The sequence below is a fragment of the Rutilus rutilus genome, assembly GCF_951802725.1.
Source record: "Rutilus rutilus genome assembly, chromosome: 3".
NCBI classification, from domain to species: Eukaryota; Metazoa; Chordata; class Actinopteri; order Cypriniformes; family Leuciscidae; genus Rutilus; species Rutilus rutilus.
The window spans coordinates 39,180,565-39,199,285 of record NC_140211.1 but is presented as its reverse complement, the minus strand read 5'-3'; the positions used below and the strand labels follow the sequence as shown (position 1 = coordinate 39,199,285).

Here is an 18,721-nt window from a genome sequence, read left to right as displayed (position 1 = left end):
ATACTTAATTTGTAATCTGAGAACAGTAAAGACAAAAACTGGCTTTCTAATTTGAAACAATCAGAGGCTAACACAGGCCTATAACCTTGTAAAGATAATGAATGAAAACAGTGAAATCTTAATTGGGAAAACTTTCAGTAGTCGCACTACACATTTAATTAACTTGTGTTGTTAGCTGACTGTATAAATGAGATCTTGCTTACTTTGAAGAATACAAGTACAGCAAGTAATTACTGGGTCATTTTTGGGGGGGTGCCGCCGGCACGAGCAGAAAAAAAAAATAATAATAATTTGTGCCGCGAAGCGGTTTTCTATTATCTATCATTTCACTGTGTGGGGAATTGGCAAATTTGCGCCCCCTGCAGCTGCAGGCGCCCCTGCTTGCTGAGAAGATGCCGTGCACAGAAGCTGTTTGTTTGAGAAGGGGAAAGGGGAGGGGGCGCGGAGGCGCGGGCGCGGATGACAGTTCACCTCTGGGTCTCTTCCAAATGGAACGGACAAGAGGGGGGAACGGGGATCCATATAGTTATCTAAGTAAGTGACACCTCGACTTTCTTTCAAATAACGCACATTTCATTCATAATATTATAAATATAGGCCTCTATATTTCCTGCACATTTTTGTTTTTCTGAATTGTCTGAATGGCTAATAAAAATAGGTAATACAAAACGATTACTTGGCCACCACCAAGGTGAATTGGTTTAGTTTTGACTTCTGGTCTTGACTCGTCGTGAGTGACAGTTGTTATGGGGGAGATCAGGGGAAATCTGTTGATTGTCGATGTCGAGTGCCAAATAAGAGATGGACAAGAAAGGTCACAGCCATCAGGTGCCCAATTTAGAAACGAGCGAAAGATAAAGGTATGCAACTATGTTTTCTCTGTATGATTACGGTATCCACGTCATGAATGAAGGGGCAATATTAATTGGTGGGTATAACTCTTATTTGTTAGCCTTTTTGCTATGTTATCTTGCTATGCTTAACAATAATTCGGTTTTAACTCAAACACGAGATCTAATTTCACCATAATATTGTGCTTTGCAACAAAACTTTTACAAGTTCAGTTATTACACTGCAAAAAATGCTTTTCTTAATTAGTATTTTTTTCTTGTTTCCAGTCCAAATATCAAACATTTCTTAAATAAAGATGCATAACGTTATTTTACTAAAGTAGTAAAATTGAAGGGGGTCTCGCCCAGGGTGTAATTCAATGTAAAACCGCCACTGCATTTAAGGTGGACACATTTTCAGTTTTCAAAACAATCCACAATCACTTGGGGGTGGCCTGAAATCAGTATGAATGAAATACTGCCACCTGTTGTAAATGTACCTACATTACAAATTGTACAATAAAATGATAGGGACTGAAAAGAAGCAACAGCTTGCCAAGTTTCATCAAGCCAAAAAATAGAACAATAAACCCATCCTGTCTCCTGCACCTGCCCAATATTGATTTATCCTCTCTCCATCTTTATCTGTCATCTCTTGCTCTCTCTCTCGTCTGGATGGTCGCTCTTTCCCACTCTCTCTTCACCTTTTCCCAGCTACTGCCAGCATCACTAATATCATTTCAAAAACATACAAATTTTTCTCCTACAGGGGCAAGTGACTTATCAAAACTGACAGCATGTGGTTTATCAACAGATGGGAATTGGTGCTCACATACACACCTTGTAATCACTGGGTGGTGAGTCTATCTATCCAAATCCGTAATCCTTCTGTCACTAAGTCTAAGGTCAGAGGAGATATCTAAAAAGTGTGTGTGTGTGTGTGTGTGTGTGTGTGTGTGTGTGTGTGTGTGTGTGTGTGTGTGTGTGTGTGTGTGTGTGTGTGTGTGTGTGTGTGTGTGTGTGTGTGTGTGTGTGTGTGTGTGTGTGTGTGTGTGTGTGCACGCAAGCTTGTACTCAGTTTTGACAGAGCAGGCAGATCAACACAGATTAATCTCTACACTTTCCCAGCATGCACCAGAAGGGTTTCCCTCTCCTCTTTAAATTTTTTTTTTTTCATTCCTGAAAACTGAAAAATGTCAGATTACTGATTTTCCATTGAAACGTTCTGACATCAAAACACTCAACTTGAGTGTCTAATTGCATTAGCCCAAATTTCTCTACATCATGCTTAGCTCTGTCATTCTTTTCATTTTCATCCAGGCCATCTCAAAAGTCATGTGGTATTATGTTGCTTATTTTGTCGCTCTTTCGTAATACCTTCTGCATAGGGTTGTTACATCTGTATTCAACAAAAATGTTGTAATTTTGGTCATCCATATATTTCTATTATAATTCTAAACATATCTATTTATTATTGTCAATTGTTTTCTCATATAGTTGTTAATATTTCCTCAGAGAGGCCCAAAAGTGTCAGACCACAATTAAATTATTTTAATTAATTTAAATTCAATTGAATATTTATTAAGCAAAATGCCAGATTTACAATGTGCCACTGTCCATAAATAATGTAGCTATAAAATACAAGCTATCAAAATACAAACTTTGTTACTAATCATCAACAGATGAAAAAGAGATATAGAGAGAAGGTGAAAGAAAATGTAGGCAAATGGCAGTGCAACACATATCTCCATAATGACAGACAATCCTGAAACTTTACTACCAATAACTCATTGATTGCTTTAATCTCCATTTATCAGCCTCTGCTAAACACATTAATAAATAAAACCTAGGCTACCTTCCTCTGTAACTGATTCTTTTGACAGAGCAACACTAAGAACTAGCAGCATATGTTTATCATTCACTACACACATACAGCACTGTAGATGAGAGAAATCTGGGCTTGGATGCACATCCCTTGAGGGTGTGTGTGAGCGTGTGACCAGGGATAGTGAAATAAGAGAAGGTATTATAACCTTGAGTTGATTGACTCACACCATATAGAGGAAAGTTCTTGAAGGGCATGCCAATATGTTGCTAAGAAAAATGTACAGTATGTGAGAGAAAGCTGTGGTCAAACAGGTTGTATAATGTATGTCAATCATTTGATTTCAGTACTGTACCTGTTTGGCCAGGTTGACCGAGTCTGAGGTCAGTCTGTCTCTGAGGCGAGAGTCGAGCTGGGCAGCAGGAGCGATCTCTACCACTTTCTGATGTCTCCTCTGGATAGAGCAATCCCTCTCATACAGATGAATTACATTTCCATATTTATCACCTGTGAGTGAAAGCGAGAAGAATAAATATTGAGAGAAGGGACAGAGAGAGGTGCAAAGAGAACGTTTTAAGGTTTATTCTTAAATGGGTTACTCCCACAAAGCAGATTATTTCCATGACCCTATCATATATGTCTGAATATCAATGGTGTATACAATATTTTCTTATTTTAAGATAATATATATATATATAATGAAAATATATTAAGTGAACATAAACATGACATTTTAATCAACAACTTTGGTTTGAGCCTGGGCCATAACCACCATAGACACTGAGAAGGAAAAGTCCCCTATAATGATTAGAAATGGCCAAATTGTCCCTGCTGCTATTTTGCACTCCATTATGCACCGCTCCACAGTTAAATTTCTAGGCTGGTATGCCTCAGCGGCCTTACTGCTCATAGACGAATGTGAATTCCAACACCACACTTTAGTTTTAACGGTGGAAGCGAGCATGTTGATGTATGTGATGTAAGTAGCTAAACTTTTAGAATCTGACAACTATTTTACGATAGAAATGTGAAGCATTTCAACTCAACTTTTTTTCAAAATGTTGCTGTTTTCATTTGAAAATATGCTATCATTTACACAATTCATGTAATTCATAACTGAATATGACAAGGCAAGAAATGTAGACATACGAATAAGTATGAATGTGTGCATAATATAAAATATTCTTTGCAAATAGTTAAAACTGATTACTTCAGAATTAGACATAGAACTTATTTTATCGTATAACTTTTTCTTTATTCCCTTAAATCCCTTTTAATTATTTAATTATTGAATTCCTTGAAGTAAAAAGACCAATACTCAATAAGCCTAGAAGTGACACCATTTTTTATGTGAATCCAACACAAATATGAACAGCATTTAACAACATAGTCGTCTTTTAGTTGATACTTTGTTTTGTTGATACTATCCTTTCACTTTAAGTTAATTCCTTTGTCTAGTATCTCAGATAATTGTCTATTTATCTTTTGGTATTACATTCATATTGGAGAACAAGAAGACATAAAACCAGTTTATCTGAGAGTGAGAGAAAGAGAGAGAAAGCGAGCATGTGGTTGGTGTTCCCTGGACACACACAGACCCATTCTCTGTTAACAAGCCCAATTCAATTCCAGCTGTATGTTATCGACTATGAGCTCTGTTCCAGACGAGCAAATCACGTCTAATGAGCCAAAATACTCAGCTATTATGGCTGAAATACACCAGAGAGAAGCTAATAGATCATAGTAAGCAAATATGTGCACATGGCCTAGGGACTTGCAAACAAATTCTTACATTATCCATCCCTCTCTGTTTCATTTGTCAACCCGAACATGCACAAACACAAAATGCACACCTGAATATATGTACTCACCAAGAATTTGTACTTCAATGTGTCGTGGTTTCTCGATGAACTTCTCAACAAACAGAGCACCATTGCCGAATGCCGCCAGAGCCTCTGAGTAGGCTCTCTGATAGTTCTCCTCTAGCTCCTGCCAATCAGTCACAGTTTAATGGTACAAAAATAAAAAAAAACAATGACCAAAATAATAACCATCATGTATATACCATTCAAAAATGTAGGGTCAGTAAGATGTTTTAATATTTTTGAAAAAAAGTCTCTTCTGCTCAGCAAGGCTGCATGTATTTGATTAAAAAGATTTTTTAAAAAGAAGAAAATAAATAGAAAAAAACAGGAATACTGTGAAATATTATACCAAATGAAAATAATTGTTTTCAATTTTAATATATTTAAAAATACATATATATTCTTGTGATGACAAAGCTGAATTTTCCGCATCATTACTCCAGTCTTCAGTGTCAATTGATCCTTCAGAAATTATTCTAATATTATTTGGTGCATTTCTTATCATTATCAAAGATGAAAACAGTTAAAAAAAGTTCAAAAGTGTTTTATAAATCTTTACGATCACTTTCGATCAATTTAATGCATCTTTGCTGAATAAAAGTATTTTATTTTTATTTATTTTTAACTGACCCCAAAACTTTTGATATTTAACATGATATAACGTAATATAATTAAAGCCAGTCATAGTTTAAAATTGAAATAACCAAAGGGTCAATTCAAGTACATGTCTGATAAAAAGGAGATTCTGAATAGTAGAGCTGGAACAGAGACCACACACCCGCTAATGCCATTAGGTGAGCACTCGATTGTGTCCATAAAAGATTGAGCTTGATTTACTTTTCTGTGAAGTAGTTGAAGACATGAACTGATGTTTCTTTTTTTGATGTTCAGAAAAAAAACAACTCTTTACAAGACTGAGCTTGTCGACTTGTCACACAGAGCCTCGTAGAAGGAGGCAATAAACATTTTTCGCAGGTGACAATATAGGCAATAAAATATAGGCAATAAATACAGCAAATGAACTATGCAGAGCTATATCAATGTCCGTGTGATATAGTTATACCCTGGAGTAATAATTGTCACATGTGCATGTCCACATGTCAAGTGGAGCAATTGAAAGCAGTCGTAAAATAGGCAGTAGCCACTGACATAAAATAAATATTATATGCTGTATAGACATGAGCAGAAAATAAGGCCCATTAACAGGTGTGATCGACATGGCTTAGTGGGCTAGCCTTGAAACACAGTTATCTGACAAAGAGGAGCAGGGCACTACTGGCCATGATGTCAGGTTGTGATTTTGTGGATCTAGCGAGAATGTTTTTGAGCCCTAAAGTGAAAAAGTGATGTGTGCAGTTTGTTCAATTTTAAATTACTTTCCCCTCTTCCAGTTTAATTTGTAGAGGCAGCTATAAGTAATAAGTGTGAACGCTGTGGCGTTGTGGCACTCTGTATATTCAGATGGCTGGCCTGCTATCATCACAGTGACATACAGTATGGTGGTTTTCTGATTCCCTAGTCATTTATTTTTCACTCCTTCATGGGCCAGAAGCTTCACTGACCTCATAATCTCTGACCACTCTCATCCCACGGCCTCCTCCTCCATATGCAGCTTTAAAGATGATGGGAAAGTCATGTGTTTTGGCAAACTCATGAGCCTCTTGAAGAGATGAGATGGGAGCGTCTGTTCCGGGAACAACTGGAACACCTTCACACACACACACACATTTACATAGCTATTTAAATAGGGCATTGCATCACATTTGGTCTTGAAATACAATTCAGAGTCCTAAGTCTGAGACCAAGACAAGACTCCGGTCAAGACTGAAACAAAACAGAGAGACCTTCAAAAAAAATGGTCTTGAGACCAAGACTGGTCTCGAATACTACTACAACACTTCCAGCTACATCAGATTAAACCAGGAAAGACCAGTTGTTTTGTCAATCACAAATTTTGCAGAAATGAGGATACTGTACATCAATCTACAAACAAGTCTCTCACTGACTAGTTTATAAGTATATACGTTTTGTTGTACACTTAAGGCCTCATTTTGTGGTCACATTTCATCATAAGTGAAGGACATGAAGGACGATACATTTTTTATTTTAATAACTATGAAGAATAAGCAAAATGCAGCATTATATTTGGTATGAGAGAGCATCCCCCGTATTTCCCAAAGAGACATGTTATATTTTATTTCTAATGACCACACACAGGAGTATTCACTTATTTAAGGTAATGAAAGGAATAAATAGAACTCATATGTGTGAATTCTTGAGGGAGTCTGTTCTCCATTGAATAATTAATTGCATTCTCTATAAGTTTTATTAATTTTTTAAGAACAAGGACATGTTAAATAGTGTCATGTTCATTGGGGTGTTCTTGTTACTACTAGAAACAAGGTTATATCATGCTGACTGACAGCCTTGACAGGTATTCATGCAAACACAGCTGGTTATTTCTGAAATGAAAATGAACAGATGCGACAAAAAAGGATATGTGTCAAAAGATCAGATCTATGCCTTGCAGTGTTAAAGCAGCCATAGCGTCATAAAAGAAAACTCTCTCTCTTACCATCATAAATTGTTTATTATATGGACCCAGTTTGATTCCATTTGATTTGCTGAGCTATGAATTTAGTTTTACAGCACAGAATTTTTTTTACTGTTTGTATCGGCCTGTTCAATTTCCGACCAGCAGCGCCAAATCACCATTCTCAGTACGGAAGATAGGGCAGAACAGAATCGGTCTCCATCACTAACCTAACCAATAGTCCTTGAGTCTATAAGCTGTACCTTAACTTCCCTTCTGAAACTGCTGGTTGGAAACTGCTGTCATGGCTCCGCGGATGGATTAGTAGCGGGGGTTTTGCAGTGAATCTTTCTGCCAATTACATTGTTACACCAATATAGGTGATGTCTTATGCCAGGGTCACACTAGACTTTGAGCACACAAAATTTCTTGCAAAATCTGATCAGATTTCAATCGGACATGCACAAAAATTTGGATTTGGAATGAGTCTGAAAGTAGCTTTTGAGAGCAAGTTGACTGTTCAAGTTGACTTTAGCAGATGATTTTCACTAGCCTGGTAATACCAGACTCTGCTACTTCACTTTGCTTCGTAGAAAGAGTCTGGAAGGGCATAATTGAAAAGTGTTTTCTTTCTCGCGGGGAGGCGCTTGTCTGAAGTTTAAAATCATTGGTTACCCGTAAGCCAATCACATAACGTTTGGTTATGGCGTGTGTTATGCGCATGCTCAGCCGCATCTAACTTCCACTGTAAACGCATGTATGATGCAAAAACTAAACCATCGAGCGAAATACCGGAGTGAACATGGCTGTGAACGACTTTTGCAGATTATGTGAAGTAAATCTACGCATCCACCACGGTACAATCAGCGTCTACGTCACGGCTCTCAGCCCGCCCTCTGTTCGTTGATTGGCCGGCCGTCTGAAGGCCGGTGGAAAACTGAAAGATAGGCTGCTATCTCAGACTGACTACAGGAGCGAAATGAAATTAGCGGAAGTAGGAAGTCTGACGTAGTCAGGCTAGATTTTCACTGGAATTAGTTTATCATTTATGTTAGATAATTCTGCATATGGATATTGCATATTGAGTTATAGCTACAGAAAAACACAAGCTTAGACAGTGTCACCTGTGAAAGGTGATCCCATTTTAACTGGAATTTATAGCCTGGCGGTTATTACAACCATAGGCTGCACAGTGCTGTGGCATTTTCTATGAAAATGCATTGATTTATTAGTATGAGTGATGAACAGCATGTTGATTATTCCAATATGGTGGACGCATTGATGTGTCTAGAGCAACGGATGCGATATCTAAGTATACATGCTGTTTACCCCCCTCCCCTATGTAGAAAGATATCTCAGGGGTAGAGTTTATCAGGTACCTGCTTGTATGGCCAGGGCACGGGCTTCCACTTTATCCCCCATCTTGCGCACAACCTCTGGGGAAGGTCCAATGAATCTCACCCCGGCTTCAGCACAGGCTTGGGCAAAGTCTGCGCGCTCTGATAAAAAGCCATAACCAGGGTGGATCGCATCCACATTATTTTCCTGAGAGGGAGAGAAGCACAGGCAGAGAAATACACAGTGGATGAGAAATAGAAAGACAGAGAGAGAAATGAGAGCAGAATGAAAAAACATTAGCCAGGGATATGTATGTGGCACAGCAGTCAGGCCTAATTCTGATGCTGGAAAATACTAATTTCATTAAAATCCCAATCAGAGAGAATTTGAAAAGCCCCCCTCTCTCTGTTGGCTGACTGTGTGCAACATGGTAATTGCATTGGAGAAAGACTAATTATTCTGAGGCCGTCTGCTGAGGTTAGAGACGATGATGTTGGCTGCTTGTTCAGTTTTAATATGGTGTGGTGTTGTGCGTGTGTACTGCTTTGTGTTTATGCATTATTAGTGTATTGTTGTGGTGGCTAAGCTGCTGGTTTGAGAGATGAGCTGCCTGTGGCATAATGAGAGAGTTCGCCAAAGGATCTGAATCTGGCTGGCATCTCTGACACCGTTCCAAAAAACAGGAATGGATCTATTTGAGCACCATATAGAGAAGTGCTGATGTGAATACTAAGCACTGGAAGAGATGCGCTTATTGCACAATGCAGGCAGGCCGTCATTCAGAGAGTGACAGAGGAGGTGAATCACAGTCTGACAGATAGATATATCTAACCTTAGCCACTTTGATTATGTCAGGGATATGAAGATAGGCTGCAACGGGGGGCAGGCCTCTGCCGATGAGGTAAGCCTCATCTGCCTTCTGTCTATGCATCTGCCCCGTGTCCTGCTCTGAATATATTGCCACTGTCCGGATACCGAGTTCTGTGCATGCTCGAAACACACGGATGGCTATTTCACCTGAGTGAAGGGAGAAGAGAAACAATAGTAAAACAAGGAATTTTGTTTTGTTTTGTTTTTAAATGTAATTAAATTTGTGAAATGTAAACTGTGGTTAGTAGATAGCGTAGATATAGTTCCCCTGAAAATGAGCCTGTCAGTTTCCCAAAGGCCAAAACAACAAAAAGCACAATAGTAGTTTGTGTACTTACTAGGCTATATATCAGAGGATTTTAAATGAGAAAATGAGAAAAGTAAAAAAAAAACTAAAAAACATTGTAATTGAATTGAATTTAGGGGTGTGCGATATCGTCTACTATATCGTAACTGTTGTTTTAACGATGTGCAAGCTGACATGTCAACACACATTGAGAGAAACACTTTCACTGATGTAATGTTAGTAGAAGAATGCCGTTAATGACCCCAAAATCCAATATATGGGAGGAAAATGCCCCATGTGAGTTTTTGACTTTATTTCTATTGGGGTTGTCAAAGATAACGCGTTAATTTCTGCAATTAATACAGCATTCAACTCAAATTAGTGCTGGCGCGATGTCTGTAAAATGGCGCTCCATGTGTGAGACTGCGAGTAGACGTGCGCGCGCGCGCACACACACACACACACACGAAACGCACGCACGCACAGAAAGACAAACAGCATGGCATATTTTATTGCGCTTACAAAATTGTCAGAATGCCTGTGAGTATCTTCATAAGAGTTGAGCTAAACCATGACTGTAAATAGTAGGGAGAAAATCGGATGTGTGTTAGATCCGCGTCACGTGAGTCAGATCCATTGACTGTGGTCATGTCTTAAAGTGACAGCAGCCTAATAAACTGCAGTCAGTAATTATTGTTAATCAACAAAAAAAAGATTGAAAAAAAGAGAAAATCTCTAATATTAGGTCAAATAGGTTCAGCTGACAAAAAGGTTAGGGAATCCCTGCGTTGCATAATATGAAATGTGAATTTGTACATTTTAATGTGTTTGAAAGATGAAAACCAAAGACAGTAATACATTAAATGACTCTCTAAGTGAACATTTAAACAATATTCAATGTGTTCGTCAGGAATTGATTAGATATGCAATCTTGAGAAAACACTTAAAAAGTTAAATGATTTCTTTAAATCCAGTGATCAAATGCTGTGTGGCTCTCAGTTTTCAGTGATAGGTGGAAGACCTTCTGAATGTATAAGATTTTTTTTAAAGGAAAATGTAAAATATAAAAAAGAAATAGTATGGAGAATCAAGCACTCAGATTTCATCAAAAATATCTTCATTTGTGTTCCGATGATAAACGAAGGTCTTCTGGCTTTGGAACAACACGAGGGTGAGTAATTAATGACAGAAATTACATTTTTGGGTGAACTAACCCTTTATTTTTTGTAATCTGATTATGCATATTACATGTGATCAGTTACTACCCAGCACTATACACTTTAAATATTTGGAGTATTGCATCTAAAAGTTAGAAAACCTGCATTCGTATACAGGTTTGAAATGACAAGCAGGTGAATAAATAACACAAGGATGAGTAAATAATGACAAGTAAATCATTTTTATATTATGTTGAAACTTAATTTAAAATGCAGCACTCCAGCCCTGTGTGTATTTAGATTTTCAGAGCACTAATCCAGGGATCAGACTCTCACTTTCACTTTTTTTTTTCTGTTTGCAAAATATTTAATCTCAGGATTACCTCTGTTTGCCACCATGACCTTTTTGATTGGTCGATACTCCAGGCTTTGGGGAGACAAGTGGGCAGAACGACAATACAAACCCACTCTCCTGATGAGCAGGATGCCCATCTTCCCCCTGGACCCTCCCAAATGCAGGAGCATCCTAGAGAAATACAAGCAGAAAAGACAAAGATGAACAAATTGCTCGGGATCTAGTTATCCATCATAAATTAGTTTTAAAAATACAGACAGTGGAGGAGTAAAAAATGAATTATCTCTAAGAATGAAACACTTCAGCATAGGCTCCTGATCTCTTACTGTCTTCACCAAAACAACAGTCCAGTTAAGTTTTATGAGCTATGAATGCAGATGTTTAACCTACTATCCATCTAGCTTACTTTATTGTTTTGAATCTCCTGTAAGGGACTGCTGCCATCTTGTGGTTGTAAAGTAAACAGTTTCTCCTTAAAAGCTACTTATGTCTTTACCTAAAACAGATCACACTAGGTCCCATTTTTTATAAATGAAAACAAAAAGTTTCTCTTTTGTATTTAATAAATAAGACTGTAATTTTATCATTTACACTTTATATTACATTGAACCGAGGAAATGCACATGATCAAAATTGGGTCAGTTTACCTTGGCAAAGTCTGCAGTTTGCTATTTTCGCAATTACCTGTATTCAAAGTCTGGATGTTGGTGTATGCATGTGCTCTCAGATTGTGTCTGTGTGATTATGCATCGACATGAGTGTTTGTTCAAATATGTGTGTTTGACTGAGTATCTGAATTCATTATAGTGCTTTGAATGAAAATTAGACACAAACCATTAAAATGATCTCATCTCATGGCCACCCTCAATATATTACTTATATATTCAGAACAATTAAGAGTAAATATCCTGAGTGACAATTTACAGAGGTGTAACAGATATGTAACCTGTTTACATATTTATACATCTCTAATTGGTCTAAGACAACTTCCAGTGTGCTGTGCTAATGTATTTAGAGTGTGTTCCAGTAGGAAGCAAACTATGAATTATGCCCAGGTATGCTAACACTTATCTCACTGTTACTCTATTCCTGTCTATGTCTCACCTACACCATCACAGATGGCAGACATCATTTATTCAAACCCATTTTTGTATTCACCCACTTGTGTATGCAGTTTGAGCACACCAACCTTTAAATAGCATAGCATTGCATATGCTCAACTAAAAGTGACTGGAATTTTCCATGTTTGTACACTGTAGCTGCTTACTGTTCCAAAACAAAAGAGCCCACTTAAAAATCTCTATGATATTCTTGTGCCCGATATGGCTCGGTCTCTCCATAAGTATAAAGGATTTTTACACTCATTTTATTCCTTGCTGAAAATCATATATCACTTAGAACAGTTGCAGGCCTATACCTGGGGTGGGGGTGTTCAAATCTGTAAGTATGAGCAATAGACATTAATGCAAGCCTTGGAAAGCATCAGTAGATACATAGGTGAACTGCAGTCCATACTGTATATGTTTGTAAATAAATAGGGAGCAACTCAATGACTGGCTTTGACTGGTCACAGGTCAAAGACAGCAGTGATTGGCTGAAAGATCCAGTAGGTTAGTAGCTTATAAACCGAACAAACTTTGAACAAGAGTTAGTGGGTCATTAGTTGTTCCTTCATCAAGACTCCTTGTGTCAACATGAACTTTGATCATGTGGGAAAATCCAATGAACAACCTCTGCTTTTTTTTTTCTTCTTTACTTTAGTGACACCAAGTGCAGTGAAATTAATTTAAACTCTTAAAAATAAAGATTATTTATTGACATCTATGGTTCTGCAAAGAACATTTAACATCCATAGAACCTTTCTATTCCACAAAAGGCTTTAGCCACTATATTTAAGGTATACTTGTTGCAGTGTAATTTTACATGTAAGTACTGAGTAATATGAATCATACAAAGTGTTAGGGTTAGGATTACAGTTTGATTTAGGGTTAGTTGCATGTAATTATGCATCATTTGTAGTTTTTACTATTGTATGTAACGTGTAACAAAGACACTGTAAAAGAAAGTGTTACCAAGGTTTTTCTCTTCTTTTTTTTTTTTTTTTTTATTAAAAGAAAAAAATCTTCACACTAAGAGAATGATTGTTCTTTTAAGAACCTTTTACTGAAATGTTCTTTGGGGAACCAACAATGGTTCTTCAAACCTCCCCTCCTGGAACCTTTATTTTTTAAGAGTGTTGCTATATTAGCTGCTTCCATTCTTTTCTCTTTTGGAAAGGAAAAATGTTTTTTTCATACTAAACCATAATTCAGACGGCTGTGGCACACCTATGAAGCACTGATAGCTTCACAAGGGGAAATTACAGAGAAAATATAATGATCAGCCTCTTGGTGCCTTCCAAAATTGCTCAGTTAGCGTTAAATTACTCTGAACGCTGCCCTAAAAGGCCAAGCTGGGTAAAATCAGCATGCTCCGCCGCCTCCGTACACAATCTAAATAGAACCATACATCAGCAGAGCTTTTTTGGGCCCTTTTGTTGCTCTCTACTGCTCTCCTTTCAGTCTATTCCTTCACCTCTCCTTCCACCTGAATAACACTTCCTGCTCTGTTTGTCCATTAGAGCTCCGGTAGATAGATGTTCTTTGTCTTTGCATTCTAAGCAGTGCAAATATTCTGCCATTAAGGCAGATGAGGCCAGCTCAAGCAATACAAACACAAATGCACAACTTTTTCAATATACAATCTGAGCTAATGTCAACCTCCAAAGTCAATATAGACATGGTTAAACTAAAACACACATCTATAAATAATAATAATAATAATATACACAATATATAATATAATGTAGGCAACACAACATTAGAGGTGCGTCCCAATTCACATACTTCTTCACTATTCTATGCTGTTTTGCAGTATAAGTCTGTTCGCACTGAAAATTCCAAATAGAAAAATTAAACTTTAAATACCCAGATTATGCCATTAATTAACCTGAAAAAAAAAAAGAAGTGTGGAATGTTGGACACGTCATGCACTCAACTGTAGCAGTTTTAATTACATAGCGGAGGGGGAGGGGCTATCAGTTTGTTTTGTTTTGTTTTGTTTTGTTTTGTTTTGTTTAACCCTCTGGGGTCCTTCGTTTAACAGTCACACTCAGGACCTTCGGGTCCAAATGGACCCGGAGGGCGGGATTAATATATATATAAAAAAAATCTTTTTTTTTTTTTTTACTTGTTTTTTATAAAAAAAATTCTTTTCTTTTTTGGTGTTTTGAGATAATTTTATGATTTTAATTAATATTTATGCAATAATTATGACCCATTTTTTCCCATTGAATATAATAGACATTTTTTATATATATTTTATTTTATTTTATTTTTATAAAAAAAAATGTGTGTGTGTGTGTGGTTTTTTTTGTACTCTTGATGTTTTAGAGATTCACCCCTTCACTGTTGAGTCCTTTTTTTCTGCATCCTGGCTGATTTGTAGATTGTATGCACAAAAAAATTCTGTGTTTTCATATTTTTGACAATTTCCCATTAATTTCCTAGGGGGGTCATTTTTGACCAAAGAGCAGAAGTGTGACGTGCTTGGATCATGACCCCAATATTTTTTGTGTGTTCACATACCCAATACCATAAAAGTCTCGGAACATTCCGATGAAGCTGTGATTTTTAAAAATTCAAAACAGATTTTTGTAATCTGAATTTATTAGTGTGTATGTGTATAAAAGTGTGTTTGTGTGTGTGTGTGTGTGTGTGTGTGTGTGTGTGTGTGGATGTGTCTGTTTTGCACTCTTGATGTTTTATAGATTAACCCCTTCACTGTTGTGTGCTTTTTTTCTGGATCGTGGCTGATTTGTAGATTGTACGCACAAAAAAACTCTGCATTTTCACATTTTTGCCAATTTCCCATTCATTTCCTATGGTGGGTCCATTTGGACCCGAAGGTCCTGAGTGTGACAAATTTTTGTACAACCACTTAGACTATTCAAATCCTGTCCCCAATTTTTTTGGGTGTTCATATACCAAGTGCCAACAAAGTCACCAAATTTCGGACCATTCCGATGAAGCTATGATTTTTTACATTTTTTTATTTAAACGCTTCGGGTCCATTTGGACCCGAAGGACCCCAGAGGGTTAAACTTGATTTATCAAACACACAGAGCCTTCAGACACTAGGACTGACTCTACGTGAATGTGTAGTACATGAGCACTGTTATCTCTCTGTCAAGTACAAACTATCACATCATCCTTTGATGAGCTTTAAGTGGACACCCAGCAAGCAATTTTGTGTTTAAAAGACGTCTAATGGCCATCCAAACACAGCCCTGATGTCCAGGCTTAAACAAGGCAAAATGTCGGCTGTAAGTGAAAATTTAATAGACGTCTAACCATCGCCCAAGAATACTAGTCAACTAGAACATGTCAAAGAAATTAAACCAAACACCTTGTAATCACTATTGACTATTGGCAAATTATTTTGGCAAAAACGACATGTAACCAAATTCAAGGTTATTTTGGCTAGAAGTGGGTTGCTCATAGCCAGACTAGGTCTATAGTTAACCTAGATGGTGAAATGACAACTATTGCTTGCTGGGCAGTGTACAAAGTTGGTGGTCTTCTTCTTTGTTTGTTTGTCTTTGTTTGTTTTGTAATCATTTAACTATTAAACAACACTGAACTCTGTACAGGGTATTTTATCCTCTCTAGGGTTGAATGATGAAAAAGTTAATGATAACAAAATGCAATTGATCTGTAGTTGCTCGACCATTCAAGATATGCAATCAGATATATTATCACACAAGTGGTATTTTCCAATGAGTATGACCACATGTAAGTACAAAGGATGGCCTCCTTTCTATTGTTTTTGCAAACATTTGTCTTCTTATTTAAATGCTGCTGATAAGTCCTTAAAGCGGCAAGAACAAATGATCTAGTTTGCACAGTTCCGCACCAAACAGCTGACCAAAGGTCACACAGTCCTTGTGCAAAAAATACATTGTTAATATGCCAGTGTACACACAGTTTGTGTTCCACTGTCTTCCTCCCTGAAACAATCATGCACGTGTATACACACGCTCACACTCTCTCTCACACAAACAAAAAATCGTGTTGCACAATATTAAAATTACCTCCATTAAACTGATAAGCCAATACTTATTTTTATGTTGTGGCCAATAACCAATAAATGGCTGATATTTATTATATGATTTATGATAAATAAAAAATAAAATACTAAGGACTAAAGTCGGTCATTTTAAAATCTACAAAGGAATTTAAGGATCACAATGTTACTGTATATGCACAGTATAAAAATGGATTTTCATTTTGATTTGATTTGAACAGTGTTTTAAAAAGATATTTAAATGAGTATTATATGACAGTAAAGGTAATCTAAATATAAAAATATTCAATATTAGCCAACATATATCCAATATCAACTGATATCGGCCAATAACTGATAATGCACTGATATATATCATGCAGCCCTAAAAAAAAATGCATTTGCGGAGGTCCTATATATGACAAAATGGTCGAATGAATATTCACTGACAGCAAGCACTGATGAATCTGACACAGAATACAATTATTTTCAGGAAATGTACATGTACACATATACAATCACTCACATCATAAAAGTGACATACTGTAGTAGTTTCATCACCACGTGCACAAGAGCTCTGAATACACACAGTTCAAAACAGCGTTTGCTACAGGAGGGTTTTCTCTGTAACATGACCCAATTAATTTCCCCTCAAAACACTACACTGTAAAAAAAATATTTACATGATTTGTTATCACAATTTTCCTTTTTTCTTTTATCAAATCAACTAATATAATTGATGTGGTTCAGATAACATAATAATTTGCGTTTCTGTTGAAACTTCATTGTATCAACTCAATTTATTTCATTTCAATTAACTTAAAATTTTAAGGCAACCAGGTTACTTACTTTTTTAAGTTAAACCAACAATATTTGTTTTTTTTTACAGTGTAAATACTCAGCTGATCACATACAGTTATACTCACTTGTCAAGCCAGGTCCAGATTCTGCCCAAAATCAGCGTTAGGTGTCAGATGTACAACAAATGAACGGGCCAGAAAGTTCTGCTGCAATCCTGTGGTAGAATCAGCAGATCCAGAGAACGGGGTAGTGTTGGCAGTGTTGTGACATGCACCCAGGCGTACACACTATCATGTACACAGCCAGAACTGCTCTTCTGTCACACAGGCTGTGAGACTGTGAGGCCTGATCCTGTTAATCTCTCTCTCTGTCTCTCTCACTTTTGAACTGTCTCTCTCTCTATCACTAGATGCAGGTTTTCATCCTCTGATGCTTACGTAATACTACCCTCGTGCACACGGGCCAACCACAGGCACTCTTTCTCCCACCATTAAAGAGCAGCAGGATTTAAAGACAGAGACGGGGAGGGAGGGAGGGAGGGATGGATGAAGAGGAGGGGGAAGAGAGATATGATGATAAACAAGGTTTTGCTGAGTGTTGCATAGTCCATGTGCATTATGGTATAGTGAGAGAAACAAACACAAAAGAAAAGATTTAACTGTTTGACTGTCTGTCATTCTGTATATTAGTGGTGGGGATTTTTCAGTTACTCTTTTTCAATGTCCTTCCTTCTTCAGTCCTTTGGAGGCTTGTAGGCTTTATTTTTTTTTTTTTTTTTTTTTATTGTTTGCCTTGCATTACATGCTGAAATTGGAAAAGCTTAGTGCCGATTCATTTTCTGCTAATTCATTTTTGAGCCAAGATGCACCAATATCCTGCTAATTCTTTGTGTGTGTGTGTGTGTGTGTGTGTGTGTGTGTGTGTGTGTGTGTGTGTGTGTGCGTGCGTGTGTGTGTGTGTGTGTGTGTGTGTGTGTGTGTGTGTGTGTGTGTGTGTGTGTGTGTGTGTGTGTGTGTGTGTGTGTGTGTGTGTGTGTGTGTGTGTGTGTGTGTGTGTGTGTGTGTGTGTGTGTGAATTGGAATGTGTGCAAAGGATTGTGGGTGGATTGGAGAATGTGAAGGATACACTTGATCCATCCTTCAAAACATGCTGGCTGAAGGATGAGAAACGAAGTCTGCCTTCAAAGGATCCTTTAAATTGAGACATCCTTTGACAGAGCTTGACTTGGCAGCCAAGATATGCAGCCTTAGGGCGTAGCTTTCCAATTGTGAAACACCCAACAAGTTAATTATTGAATCATTCGCTTAACCAATTGCTTGAAAAATACTGATTTGTTGAGTAACAAATCACCACAGAGACAAAAACCTTTTTTTGTTGGAAAAGAAAAAATAGACAAAGTAACTGGCAATATTGTGTTTAAGTTACTCAAATAACATTTATTGTGAATTAACTTACAAAAGCAACATCACACTCGCAATCACGTTGGTCTGAATGTCAGCACGGCAGTGATGTGATTCAGACATAGGCATTGACGTTTTTTTCATTCATTATTAATTTATTAATTCAAATGAAACAACAGCACTCTTAAGATATGCTTAATTATGAGCCATAATGAATTGTACTATAAATACAGGCTTCATGTACAGTTACTGAATTTTCATCTGTTTTAAGTTATAGTACTATATTGGTGTAACTAATTTAACATTTTTGAGAAGAATAATCATAGGTTTCCATCAAAAGCTGCGGTCCATATTCTTC

General features: G+C 37.1%; 1 protein-coding gene across 2 annotated transcripts in view; it reads right to left on the bottom strand.

Moving 5' to 3' along the window:
• The window catches only part of pcxb (pyruvate carboxylase b), a 239,641-nt gene extending 222,284 nt beyond the window's left edge, over window positions 1-17,357 (bottom strand). For both annotated transcript variants that reach the window (XM_084406108.1, XM_084406109.1), the window contains exons 1-7: window positions 17,089-17,357; window positions 11,088-11,230; window positions 9,224-9,408; window positions 8,433-8,598; window positions 6,083-6,228; window positions 4,527-4,644; window positions 3,011-3,162 (exon numbers count right to left, since the gene is read on the bottom strand). In XM_084406108.1, the coding sequence (XP_084262234.1) occupies window positions 3,011-3,162; window positions 4,527-4,644; window positions 6,083-6,228; window positions 8,433-8,598; window positions 9,224-9,408; window positions 11,088-11,229 (909 nt within the window). In that variant the 5' untranslated portion in view covers window position 11,230; window positions 17,089-17,357. The remainder of the gene's footprint in view (window positions 1-3,010; window positions 3,163-4,526; window positions 4,645-6,082; window positions 6,229-8,432; window positions 8,599-9,223; window positions 9,409-11,087; window positions 11,231-17,088) is intronic.
• Between the last annotated feature and the right edge of the window lie 1,364 nt (window positions 17,358-18,721).